Source organism: Aquarana catesbeiana, linkage group LG01 (genome assembly GCF_042186555.1).
Source record: "Aquarana catesbeiana isolate 2022-GZ linkage group LG01, ASM4218655v1, whole genome shotgun sequence".
NCBI classification, from domain to species: Eukaryota; Metazoa; Chordata; class Amphibia; order Anura; family Ranidae; genus Aquarana; species Aquarana catesbeiana.
This window is the reverse complement of record NC_133324.1, coordinates 46,925,414-46,938,558: the sequence shown is the minus strand read 5'-3', so window position 1 is coordinate 46,938,558 and position 13,145 is coordinate 46,925,414. Positions and strand designations below refer to the sequence as shown.

The window sequence follows — 13,145 nt, the reverse complement described above, 5'->3', positions numbered from 1 at the left end:
CCATTTATAAAAGTCTCTGTACCAGAGAAGCTTACACTCTAATGTTCCCTAACAGTCACACATTATTAATATTATTATAATAATATTATTATTATTATATTACATTTATATAGCACTGACATATACCACAGTGCTGGACAAAGAACACTGTGACATATAAGTCTGTACCAGAGGAGCTTAAACTCTAATGTTCCCCAACAGTCACAAATAATAATAATAATAATAATAATAATAATAATATTATAACAAAATTGTATAGCACTGACATATACAACAGTGTTTGACAAAGAACACTGACATATAAGTCTCTGTACCAGAGGAGCTTACACTCTAAATGTCCCACCAGTCACACACACTATTACTATACGTTTATATAGCTCTGACATATACCACAGTGCTGTACAGAGAACACTAAACCAGTCACATCATCAGTCTCTGCACCAGAGGAGCTTACACTCTAATGTCCCACCACAGTCACAAACTATTATTATACATTTATATAGTTCTGACACATACCACAGTGTTGTACAGAGAAAGCTGAGCCAATCACATCAGTCTCTGTACCAGAGGAGCTTACACTCTAATGTTCCCCTTCAGTCACACATTATTATTAATATACATTTACTGGAGTGACATCCCCCTCTCCGCTCTGAAAAATGTCCATGCCAGAGTCATTCTGAGGTATGATAAGCCTTCTATCAGGAATTGTATGAGATGAGCTCTCCTCACCACCACTGACAATGGTAGGAATTGTATTCTGGCCTCTCCAACACCTGAAGGTTGGGGATGGAATTTCCTCCCCACCAGGGTCATGCAGCCTTCCATCATCCTCACTAATTGTGAGCCAAAATCTGTGACCTGCTGACAAAAGAGAAGGAGAAAGACATGGAAAAAAAACCTGAAGATGCACCTCTATAACCTAACACAAACAAAATCCAAAATGGAGCCACAGTTTAGAAAGGAACCTATGCTATCTGAAAAATATGGTAGCTTCAATTGCAGGCCTTCTGAAAATGCTAGCTGTCTGGTTGTCAAGCTCATCCTCTGGCTTCAAAGCATTTTGAGTTGCCCTCCCAGAACATGCGTGTCTTAGTGAAAGTGCATTGTATACTTTTCAGTCTCCGAAAGTCCCAGGACCAGCATGACAGCCAGCCATCTGGCATTTTCAGAATGAGATGTCTGTAAGATGTTTCTTGCTCTTCATTGAGCAGGACAGGTCCATGCCAGCTAATCCAAGTCCCGAGGGCATTGAATGTTTTCCAGCTTCTTTGTTTGACTGCTGGCTGACCCAGATCCCAGATCCCAGATCCCAGGGGATGTTTTCCAAGTTTTGGGACTGACTTTGGCTTTCCACTCTCCCATCCCCCCTTTATCCAATTCCAAATAGCCAAGTATCCTGCAAATGCAATGATGTCTGTTAATACTTCTGTGTTTCCTTTAGCTGGAGGGGTTCCTTCCTCGGAGGTGGCTCCATCTGTAGAAGAAAAGTGGGTTCTACAGCCATCGCTGGCACTCCTTGTGTTTATTCTCATCCCCTGTGTGGTGCTGCTGTTTTTTCTCAATTGCTTCCTCCTATTTCACCGCCTTCCTTCCCTATCCCTGAAAAAGAGGAGCAAACGGAGAGGTGGGTCAAGGGGCAACAATCCTTGTGTTAGAGCTGCCCACTGCAGGGTACTACCCGGCTGCCTGAATGCCTCCAATAAGTCCTTGTGTGATGGGCGATGTGCTAGCACCAGCCAAGGCTTGGAGCCCACCCTGGCCCTTGGCGAGAGTGCCCATGTGTCACTTGGCACCCAGTCCAGAGAATGGTGTCAAAAGTTGGAAGAGACGCCAGGATTATCCTATTCACTGAGCCCGTCTAGGATGGCCATCATGCCTTTCTCGTCAAGGTCCTGTGGCATGCCCCAGGAGGAGGATAGAAGCTGGAATGAAGTGGAAGATGACAGAGGAGGTACAAGGTCATCGAGTGAGCAGGAGACTAGGTATAACGCAGCTCCCCCAAACACGCCGGCGGCAGCCATGGCTCCAGGGGTAAGTGCACTTTCTGTCCAACCAAACCTAGGCCACTAACATGGTGACAAAGTCGTAAGTGCTTGAAACTCTTTAGCTAAGGCACAAAAATGTATATTTATTCACCTTTAAGGAGATTTTCACCTGCAGTTAAAACCCAAGCCGCAGACTTGACGTTTATTTTGGATCCTATAGAGCAGGGATATGCAATTAGCGGACCTCCAGCTGTTGCAGAACTACAAGTCCCATGAGGCATAGCAAGACTCTGACAGCCACAAGCATGACACGCAGAGGCATGATGGGACTTGTAGTTTTGCAACAGCTGGAGCTCCGCTAATTGCATATCCCTGCTATAGGGAGATCTAAAGTTTTTCTAGGAGGGGAGGCCGCTTTGGGAACAAGACCAAACTAATAGAGTACCAGGCTAGAAACCTGCAGGCCACAGTGCACTTTGTTCACTGTTCTATGTATAGAGTGCAATAGAATAGTATTATGATCCTGTCCAGTGGTCAGTCCTGTTGGAGGAAGAGTGTGTGTGTGGTAGAATTGTAGTATGATCGTGGCCAGTGGTCGGTCATGTTGGAGGAAGAATGTGTGGTAGAATTGTAGTATGATCGTGGTTGTTAATGTTGGAGGAAGAGTGTGCGGTAGAATTGTAGTATGATCATGGCCAGTGGTCGGCCATGTAGGAGGAAGAGTGTGCGGTGAAATTATAGTATGATCGTGGCCAGTGGTTGGTCGTGTTGGAGGAAGAGTGTGCGGTAGAATTGTAGTATGATCGTGGCCAGTGGTTGGTCGTGTTGGAGGAAGAGTGTGCGGTAGAATTGTAGTATGATCGTGGCCAGTGGTTGGTCGTGTTGGAGGAAGAGTGTGCGGTAGAATTGTAGTATGATCGTGGCCAGTGGTTGGTCGTGTTGGAGGAAGAGTGTGCGGTAGAATTGTAGTATGATCGTGGCCAGTGGTTGGTCGTGTTGGAGGAAGAGTGTGCGGTAGAATTGTAGTATGATCGTGGCCAGTGGTCGGTCGTGTTGGAGGAAGAGTGTGCGGTAGAATTGTAGTATGATCGTGGCCAGTGGTCGGTCGTGTTGGAGGAAGAGTGTGCGGTAGAATTGTAGTATGATCGTGGTCGGTCGTGTTGGAGGAAGAGTGTGCGGTAGAATTGTAGTATGATCGTGGTCGGTCGTGTTGGAGGAAGAGTGTGCGGTAGAATTGTAGTATGATCGTGGCCAGTGGTCGGTCATGTGTGAGGAAGTGTATGGTAGCATTGTAGTATGATCGTGGTCGTTAATGTTGGATGAAGTGTGTGTGTGTGTGTGTGTTAGAATTGTAGTATGATCATGGCCAGTGGTCGGCCATGTAGGAGGAAGAGTGTGCGGTAGAATTGTAGTATGATCGTGGCCGGTCGTGTTGGAGGAAGAGTGTGCGGTAGAATTGTAGTATGATCGTGGCCAGTGGTCGGTCGTGTTGGAGGAAGAGTGTGCGGTAGAATTGTAGTATGATCGTGGCCAGTGGTCGGTCGTGTTGGAGGAAGAGTGTGCGGTAGAATTGTAGTATGATCGTGGCCAGTGGTCGGTCATGTGTGAGGAAGTGTATGGTAGCATTGTAGTATGATCGTGGTCGTTAATGTTAGATGAAGTGTGTGTGTGTGTGTGGTAGAATTGTAGTATGATCATGGCCAGTGGTCGGTCATGTTGGAGGTCTAATTTTATTTAGTTTTTTTTTTTTTTTTCCTAGACGGTGACTCCAAAGGTAAAATTTTGCCGCAAGACAAGTACACAGAGGAAACGTCTCAAAGGTGTTACATCCTTCACCCCGCTGGGCTCGGCGTTGTTTGACAATGCTAGTAGCATTCCTCCAGAAGACACACCCTCCTACCTCTACCATAACAGCAGTTCCACTGGCCCAGGACTGGACAGTGACTTTGGGGTCAGTGCCGGTCAGTATACAGAGGCGACACCTATCTTTGTTGCTCTTCAGATGGTAATGCCTGGCTTCAACACTCCAGCTAAATTATTTTGTGCATGGGGAAGAGTTGGAACCTTTGTTAGGACGGATCTGTTGTCTATGTTCCCATTGAGGAAAATTCCACTTATTTTGAGGGAAAAACTCTTTAACATTGACACCAATGGGAAAAGAATATAACAAAAGTTCTAACCTTTCTTCTAGCGAAATTTAAATAGCTTTTAGCTGAAGTTAGGCTCAAATATCATCCCAAAAGCAACATGGGTTGAGAATGTGATGTACAGAACCAAATCTCATTGACTGCAACCAGATTATTGTCTTATACATGGTAACAGTATATGCCACAGTCTGGCACTGGTCTTGGACAGGGTCATCTAGAAATGGTGCTGGACCGGGTCAAGGTCATCCAGAAATGGTGCTGGACAGGTGGGTCAAGGTCATCCAGAAATGGTGCTGGACAGGTGGGTCAAGGTCATCCAGAAATGGTGCTGGACAGGTGGGTCAAGGTCATCCAGAAATGGTGCTGGACAGGTGGGTCAATGTCATCCAGAAATGGTGCTGGACAGGTGGGTCAAGGTCCTCCAGAAATGGTGCTGGACAGGTGGGTCAAGGTCCTCCAGAAATGGTGCTGGACAGGTGGGTAAGGTCCTCCAGAAATGGTGCTGGACAGGTGGGTCAAGGTCCTCCAGAAATGGTGCTGGACTGGTGGGTCAAGGTCCTCCAGAAATGGTGCTGGACTGGTGGGTCAAGGTCCTCCAGAAATGGTGCTGGACTGGTGGGTCAAGGTCCTCCAGAAATGGTGCTGGACTGGTGGGTCAAGGTCCTCCAGAAATGGTGCTGGACTGGTGGGTCAAGGTCCTCCAGAAATGGTGCTGGACTGGTGGGTCAAGGTCCTCCAGAAATGGTGCTGGACTGGTGGGTCAAGGTCCTCCAGAAATGGTGCTGGACTGGCGCTGATGTCAACCAGAGATTGGCGCTAGAATGGGGTTGGAGTCACCCAGGGACAGGGTCATCCAGAGACTGGTGTTGGACTGGGGCCAATGTCACAAAGAAACTGGTGCTAAACTGGTTATGGGGTTATCCACAGACTGGTGCTGGACTGGGGGCCAGGGACACCCACAGACTGGTGCTGGACTGGGGATGGGGTCACTCAGAGGCAGGGTCAACCACAAACTGGCACTGTACTGGAGTGGCATCATTCAAAGGTTGGCAATGGACTGGGGAGGGAAGTAGTATCCAGAGACTGGCAGACTGCAGGTGGGTTCAACAAATGTCTGACACTGGATTGGGGGGGGGGGGGGGGTGAGGTTATCCAGGGACTGGTGGTGCACTGGAGGGGTCATCTAGAGACAACGCTGGACTGCAGAGTATATGATGTTAATACTGATGATGGTGTTGAACAAATAATGAGTGCTTGACGTTGGGATGCAGATTATGTACTAATTGCAACATACTAATGGGTGATGCTGATCATGGCCACTGATAAGGCAGTACAGCTAGCCCTCCTGTATTAGACCCAGGTTCCATCAGTTCTAAAGGGGGGCCTGGGTACCTGCCGAACAGGATGGACGGCTGTACTGCCTTATTGCTCCTCTTGAGGTTCCCCCTGCAGTGCTGGCAGATTCTCCCCCCTTTTTCCCTCCGGCTGCGCTGCAGGTGGATTGGTATCTGAAGCCCTGTGAGCCCCCTTCCCCCACAGCGGTGCTGGCTTCCCTCCTCTCCCACCAGCAGCTGCTGCAGGCACACGGGGATCGATTTCAGGATGGAGAACAGGGGCCGGTAAATATGTCCTATTTACTGCCCCCTCTTCATCTTTCCTGAATGAACACAGTGAGCGATCGTTACCAAATACTCCTGTGTTCATTCATAATTGAGGCATAGTAAACTGTTTACTCTGCTTCAGTTTGTGAATGAACCGGAATCTGCTCAGCACAGAGCACTTCCCATTCATTCACTGTCCAGTGCAGCTGAGGCTGCAGAGAAAGGGACTGGGGAATCTCTGTCTTTAGTCCCTTTCTCGGTCTCAAAAGTAAGACCTCAAGGGTCTGTTTGGAACCCTGATATTTCACCAAAGCCCCCCAGTGGGGCTGTTTAAAAAATGTAAAAAATAACATTAAAAAAAAAAAAAATTAACTATAGTAAAACAATAGGCATTTTTTTTTGGGGGGGGGGGGGGGGGGCGGGGTTTATAAAGCGAGTAAGTGTTAAAACCCATGTCAGATTTTTTTTTTTCCCCCCATCATCTGTGTCCCATTGTTGAGATTTCCCATCACTTCCTGTCCCATAGCCAAAACCAGGAAGTGACATGGAATTTCCGAAAAATAAGGGAATTCCTTGGGGACCCCCAGGCAGAGCTGATCCGCCCTATACACTCACTATGCAAGCTGCGTAGGGCCCCGCCGCTGTGGGGGGCCCCCAAGGGCGTATTGGCTCTGCTCAGGGCTGGACTGAGCTACCGGGATACCGGGACTTTTCCCGGTAGGCCGCCTGCCCTGGGGCCACTGTGGCTGCAGTGTAGCTCAAAGAGTCCCGCTGTGACAAAGGTCCCGCCCTCCTCCTAGACCAGCTCGTGTGATAGATGCAGTGTTCTCTCTATCACACAAGCTGATCTAGGAGGAGGGCGGGACTTTTGTCACAGCGTGACTGAACCTTTCACACTGAGCTCCGTGACACATCGTGAGATACGCGTTGTGCCTGTATATAATCCACTGGCACTAACTGGTGAGGCGGCAATGAGTGGCACGGTAAGGCTACATTGATTGGCATGGTAAGGCGGCAATGATGGGCACAGTAAGGCTACATTGATTGGCATGGTAAGTCAATGATGGACACAGTGAGGCTACATCGATTGGCATGGTGAGGTGGCAATGAGGGGCACAGTAAGGCTGCAGTGATGGTCACAAGGCTGCAGTGAGGGGCACAGTAAGGCTGCAGTGAGGGTCACAAGGCTGCAGTGATGGTCACAAGGCTGCAGTGATGGTCACAAGGCTGCAGTGATGGTCACAAGGCTGCAGTGATGGTCACAAGGCTGCAGTGATGGTCACAAGGCTGCAGTGATGGGCACGGTGATGCTACATTGATGGGCACAGTAAGGCTACATTGATTGGCACGGTAAGGCGGCAATGATGGGCACGGTGATGATACATTGATTATCACGGTAAGGCGGCAATGATGGGCACAGTGAGGCTACATTGATTAGCACGGTAAGGCGGCAATGATGGGCACAGTGAAGCTACATTGATTGGCACGGTGAGGTGGCAATGAGGGGCACAGTAAGGCTGCGATGATGGGCATGGTGAGGTGGCAATGATGGGCACAATAAGGCTGCAATGATTGGCATGGTGATGCGGCAATAATGGGCACGATGATGCTACATTGCAACGGTGAGGCGGCAATGATTGGCACGGTAAGGTGGCAATGATGGGCAAAGTGAGGCTACATTGATTGGCACGGTGAGGTGGCAGTGATTGGCACGGTGAGGCGGCAATGATGGGTACAGTAAGGCTGCAATGATGGGCATAGTAAGGCGGCAATGATGGGCACAATAAGGTTGCAATGATGGGCATAGTAAGGCGGCAATGATGGGCACGGTTAGGCTATATTGATTGGCACGGTGAGGCGGCAATGATCAGGACACTGAATTAAGGGGGGCTTTCTGGGGACCCTGATGTAGGGGGAGACTCTCTGGGGACACTGATGTAAGGAGGGGAGGGGGGATCTCTGGGGATCAGAGGAGGTCAGGATTGGCACTGCCCCCAGGTCACCAGAAATATTGTCCCAATTGGAAGATTTGTCCTATTACTTTGCTGGGGACAACCCAAAATTGGGATTTTTTTTTCTTTCAAAGATAATCGTAAACAGGACAAATGGAGAGGGTGAATCTCCTTAATAGGGGCACAGACAGCAATAAAAACTGACAGGGGTTCTAATCCCTCTCCCCACTAAAAGAAAAAGTGCTTGCCGTTGCATGCGAGCTCATTCACATGTCCTTTGCTCCCTGAAGAGATCTTTTTGGGGAGGGGGGGGGGGCCCTGTCAGTTGGGCTGTATGGGGTCCCGTGATGCTCAGCTGGTAGAAATAAACCATAAAAACACTTTAATAGATGTTTCTATTGTTCTGCAGGTGTCTCTTTGCACATTCTGTCATCAGACAGTGACTCCGGCTCACACTCCTGGGCTTCAGGAATGGAGTGGGATTACTATGACCCCTGCTACATGCGGAAGAATCGGCTTAGGAGCGAAAACAGACAAATCCACAACCTACCAGTCATATGCAGCAAGCAGTACTGGGTCTAACTGCAGGAACTCTTGACATGAGGAGCCTTGCAGAACTCAACCCCCCCCCAGATGGACTTCTCCCACCTTTCCTGAATTTCACATCCCTTTTCACCTTACCCCAACGATTTTATTTTTCCTATTTTTTTTTTTTCTTTCAAGGTAACTATACAGAAAACTCCTTGTAACACAATGTTCTTCACCAGACATAAGCACAATAAATCTAACTGATCTCCACCACAATCCCAACACTCTGCCCTCTCTATTCATCCTTTACACTCTTTATTTTGGCCCACCCTCTGTTAAAGCAATGGTTCTCACTTGTGCTTCTTAACTATGTCTCCACTCTTCCCCTTACCAAAAGATGGCCATTGAATTCTTCCCTTACCAAAAGATGGCCATTGATTTCTTCCCTAGTCCCACCAAAAGATGGCCATCCAATTCTTCTCCAGTCCCACCAAAAGTGATCCTTGAATTCTTCCCCAGTCTCACCAAAGATGGCCATTGAATTCTTCCCAGTCCCACCAAAGAAGGTGACCACTAAATTTTTGTTTTTCCTTGACCTCATTCACTTTCACATACCCCAATTTTCTTGGTCCCATTGTCCTCACCAAATAGACACTTCATCTTGGGAAGAAGGTGGCGAAATCCTGACTTGTATCCCTATAGCCTACTGTAATTGAGCACTTATCGCACGTCTTTACCCCCTAAGTTCACTAGCCAGCTCCCTCTATTAATGATCACACCCAGAACCCTCACTTGCCCCATCCAGGCACAGCCCACGTGGTTTATGTTTAGGACTTGTTCCCACCAAGAAAGCTGTATAGGTGACCCTCACTATATTTATTTATTTATTTAGTCTTTACTCACTACACCATGCCTTTATTATTACTATATTATTCTACCCACTTCTTGTCCAAAATTATACCCTGACCCCCCACCCCCACCTTCGTGTTTTAATATAAAGTCCCTTTTCCTTGTTAGAAGCACATGGCCCATCCACTCATTCTCATAATGGCCCCATTACCCCAAAGTATGCCCTGAACCCTTTTACTCTACACTATACCCTTCCAACTTCCACCCCACTCTGCACTGAGGCCTCCTCAGTCATTACAGTCCACATCGGTTACCATTTTAATCATCAAATTGTCATATTTTAATTTGTGAAAGAGAATTTTTTTTTTTAGTGTTTGTTTATTAAGATACTGGGAGAAGAATAATGGCTTTTGAGAACAGATCTTCTATATAGCAACAAGGTGACCTTTTGGACTGGGTGATGTTTTTGGCAGAAAGAATGAGCCATAACACTCTCTATAGGCAATCTGTCTGTCGACTGTAGGCTGCCATTGTTGGGATCCTGCTAAAAAATGATCCAGTAGCTGGAAATGTTAAGCAGATCCAAAATCCTGAATTGGCTAGTAGCATCTGATCTAAGGTCGGTTTGTAGCCATAACCATCCAACAACTTACCTTTTTTTTTTTTTTTTTTTTTTTTTTTTTTTTTTTTTTTATTGCATGGGAAAGGATTAGAACTGTCTGGTTTTCTCTGGGGCTCCATTAGAAAGATTTCCCCTCGCTTCCTTTCCCAGGGTACAACCTTTTTGCCAGACTGGAAATGAAGAAACCTCTCCATCAATAGTATAGACAGCAATACAGACAAGTAAAAGCGTTTTTAAATCTGACGTGGGTCCAAAGCAAAGGTCTCTCTGCCTTTTGGAAATCTCATCTGCATCAAATTTCTCTCTTGAAACCGTGCAAGTTGTCCCTTCCACACTTTTATGGCTCAACTGACACAGCGCCTACCTACTTTTATAGGTTTTTGGTTTGCCATAGGCTTTAATATTCTCTCCAGTTTGGCAGTTCATGAAAAAACTGGAGTCAGTTGGCCCATGATGATGATGAAAGGACAACTTCTGCTGTTTTCGAGAGAGAAGTGTAATGCAGAAGAGATCTTTAGGTGGTAGAGACACTCCAATTACAAAGTAACACTTGATATGTTGTGCTGGACGTTTGCCAATTTTTTATTTTTTACCCCCCCCCCCCCAACATGTCCGTCACTTCTTCCCCTGACTCGTCTCTGTTTTATATGTTGCATTGTTCTTTGTATGTTTTTATTTATGTCTATGTTTTTGGCCATTTTATGTTTCAGGAGTATAAATGTCTTTGTAAGTGTGTGTGACCTCAGTCATACTGTTAAAAGGAAATTATTTTAATTCATGTTTATTGGACGTCTAATTTATTTAAAGAGTTTTTTATTTATTAAAGTTTCCAGAGATTTTTTTTTAAATTTATTTTTTCTTATTTGGATTGTACTTTTACTCCTGAAATGCATCGGTGGAGACATGTCAGGAAAGGATGGCAGTGCTGAATCATGCCAAGTAGCTAGTGGAGATGAGGGGAGATGTTTTGAAACTTTATATGAACAGATATGCTATATTGTCAAAAAGTATTGGGACGCCTGCCTTTACACGCACATGAACTTTAATGACATCCCAGTCTTAGCCCGTAGGGTTCAATATTGAGTTGACCCACCCTTTGCAGCTATAACAGCTTCAACTCTTCTGGGAAGGCTGTCCACAAGGTTTAGGAGTGTGTCTATGGGAATGTTTGACCATTCCTCCAGAAGAGCATTCTGAGGTCAGGCGCTGATGTTGGACGAGAAGGCCTGGCTCACAGTCTCTGCTCTACGTCATCCCAAAGGTGTTCTATCGGGTTGAGGTCAGGACTCTGTGCAGGCCAGTTAAGTTCCTCCATCCCAAACTTGCTCATCCATGTCTTCATGGACCTTGCTTTGTGCACTGGTCAGTGTTGACGGGGAATCCCTTCTGTGGAGCTTTTGTGCTCGCCCACTGGAGGGGCAGGTGGAGCTGTCCCGGCTGGAAGAACAGTGCTGGCAAAAATCGCATCAAAAATTCAGTGGGCTGGTTGTGCCCAAGTTGATTGATCAGCCAGCTTGGGTACAGTCAGCCTGCTCATACATGGTTCGAGTTGACCATTCATTCATTTCAATGGGCTCCTGTGTCTTCTGAAAATGCAGGGAAAAGACCACTGCACCTTTTTTTTTTTTTTTTTTTTTTTTTTTTTTTTTTTCCTGTTTTCTGAATGTTCTTGGGCTTTTGTTTTTGGACTATTTTTGGTTGAAAGCATAGGCGTCGCCAGGGGGTGGCTATTGAGGCTGTAGCCCCGAATCTGGAGCCCATAGCCCCGAGTCTCTTGCTGCAGGGTCCCTGCCTAACCAGCGGGTCGCAGCTGCGGCGGGCGGGCTGCATTAGAGGTGGAGCAGAGAGACGAGCGGGCGGACAAGCGGAGATGACATCATCTCTCTCCGCCCGCTCCACATCGCCACTCTTCCACCCTCACAGCCGGGCCACTTCAATGTGGGAGCTATGTGCAGCGGGGAGCAGAGAGATGACATCATCTCTCGCGGCCCGCCACACATCAGCGCTCTTTCGCCCTCACAGCGCGGGCCTCTCCAATGTCGGAGGTGCGGCGGGGAGCAGAGAGATTGCATCATCTCTCACTGCCCGCCCCACGTTGTGGCAAGTGACAATCTGCTAATGGTGGCAGGTGACGTGCCAAGTGACAATCCACATCTAGTGGTAGGTGACGGAGGCAAGTTAAAAAGCTGCATCTGGTGACAGCCGACGGTGGCAAGTGACATGCTGCATCTGGTGGCAGGAGATGTGGCAAGTGACACGCCCAGGGCTCCCACTGATTCTGTCGTATGGTGAGTTGAACCACTTCATTATATATTAGAATGTAACAATAGAAACAATGCGCTTCGATCACCATGGTGCCATGATGATTGAAACGCCAACACCAGCCTTTGCCCGCGAAAAATTGCTTACCACCGGCGTTTTTTTTTGTTGTTTTTTTAGTGGGAACGCTAAATTGTGGGACTATTGACATTTTATACAGCGATCAGTGCTATAAAAATGCACTGATTACCGTATAAATGACACTGGCAGGGAAGGGGTTAACACTAGGCGGCGATCAAGAGGTTAACTGTGTTCACTGGGAGGCGTTTCTAACTGTGGGGGGATGGGAGTGACTGGGGGAGGAGAGAGATCGCTGTTCCTAATCACTAGGAACAGACGATCTCTCTCCTCTCCTGTCAGAACGGGGATCTGTCTGTCTGTTTACATTGACAGATCTCCGTTCTGGCTCTTATTCCCGGACATCGCAGCCGCCGGCCACGCGCATCGGGTCTCCCGCTATGGCTCCTAAAGGAGCCAATGTACCGGTACGGCGGTTCGCAGGAACGAGCCGACCTGCTGCAGTATAATGACGACTAGTCGGCAAGTGGTTTAACTTGCTACACGTTTATACAATGTTTTTTTCTTTTAGATTTACCTTCAACTATGTAGTGCCAGGGCCTGCCTGATTGCATACAATTTGAAAGTGTTTAGGTCTGACCTCCTAATTATATGGTTTTGGTAAATCTAAAGGAAAATTTGTATAATGTGTAGCCAGCTTTAGGCTACATTCACACCGGCACTAACAACACAGACGAGGAGAGAGGGCTCGATCTGCTCCTCTTCCTCCCACCCCTACTCCTCTGTGTCTGTCCACACTCCTCAGAAAAGGAAAGTGGAGGGCCGTAAATGTGAAGTCCAGCAGCCTCAGATACATCTGGATGAGAGGTGCTGACCACCAAGGGGTGAGTGAGCTCACCATCCATCGTTAATCATTCTCTCTCCTGCCTCTGAGTGAGTACACTAAGGTAAATCGGGGTTCTCAGAGCACCCCTTATATCAGAGTTCCCCTTTACACCAGAGGCCACAGTGTTCCCCCTCACAGGAGAGTCCTCTCCATTCTCAGTGTTCCCCCTCACAGGAGAGTCCTCTCCATTCTCAGTGTTCCCCCTCACATGAGAGTCCTCACTGCTCTCAGTGTTCCC

At 47.4% G+C, this 13,145-nt stretch overlaps 1 protein-coding gene across 1 annotated transcript; it reads left to right on the top strand.

The window, feature by feature from the left end:
• Positions 1–1,407: 1,407 nt before the first annotated feature.
• Positions 1,408–8,695, top strand: LOC141133553 (protein huluwa-like). Its single transcript, XM_073623398.1, has 3 exons — positions 1,408–2,031; positions 3,745–3,936; positions 8,095–8,695. The coding sequence occupies exons 1-3, from the start codon at positions 1,408–1,410 to the stop codon at positions 8,281–8,283; spliced, it is 1,005 nt and encodes a 334-aa protein (XP_073479499.1). The 3' UTR covers positions 8,284–8,695.
• Positions 8,696–13,145: the final 4,450 nt, after the last annotated feature.

Excerpts from the sequence above, each read along its gene's own strand:
- LOC141133553 (XM_073623398.1), top strand. The coding sequence starts at position 1,408 with ATGATGTCTGTTAATACTTCTGTGTTTCCTTTAGCTGGAGGGGTTCCT. Across the intron at positions 2,032-3,744 it reads CGGCAGCCATGGCTCCAGGG|ACGGTGACTCCAAAGGTAAA; the intron begins GTAAGTGCACTT and ends TTTTTTTCCTAG. Across the intron at positions 3,937-8,094 it reads GACTGGACAGTGACTTTGGG|GTGTCTCTTTGCACATTCTG; the intron begins GTCAGTGCCGGT and ends ATTGTTCTGCAG.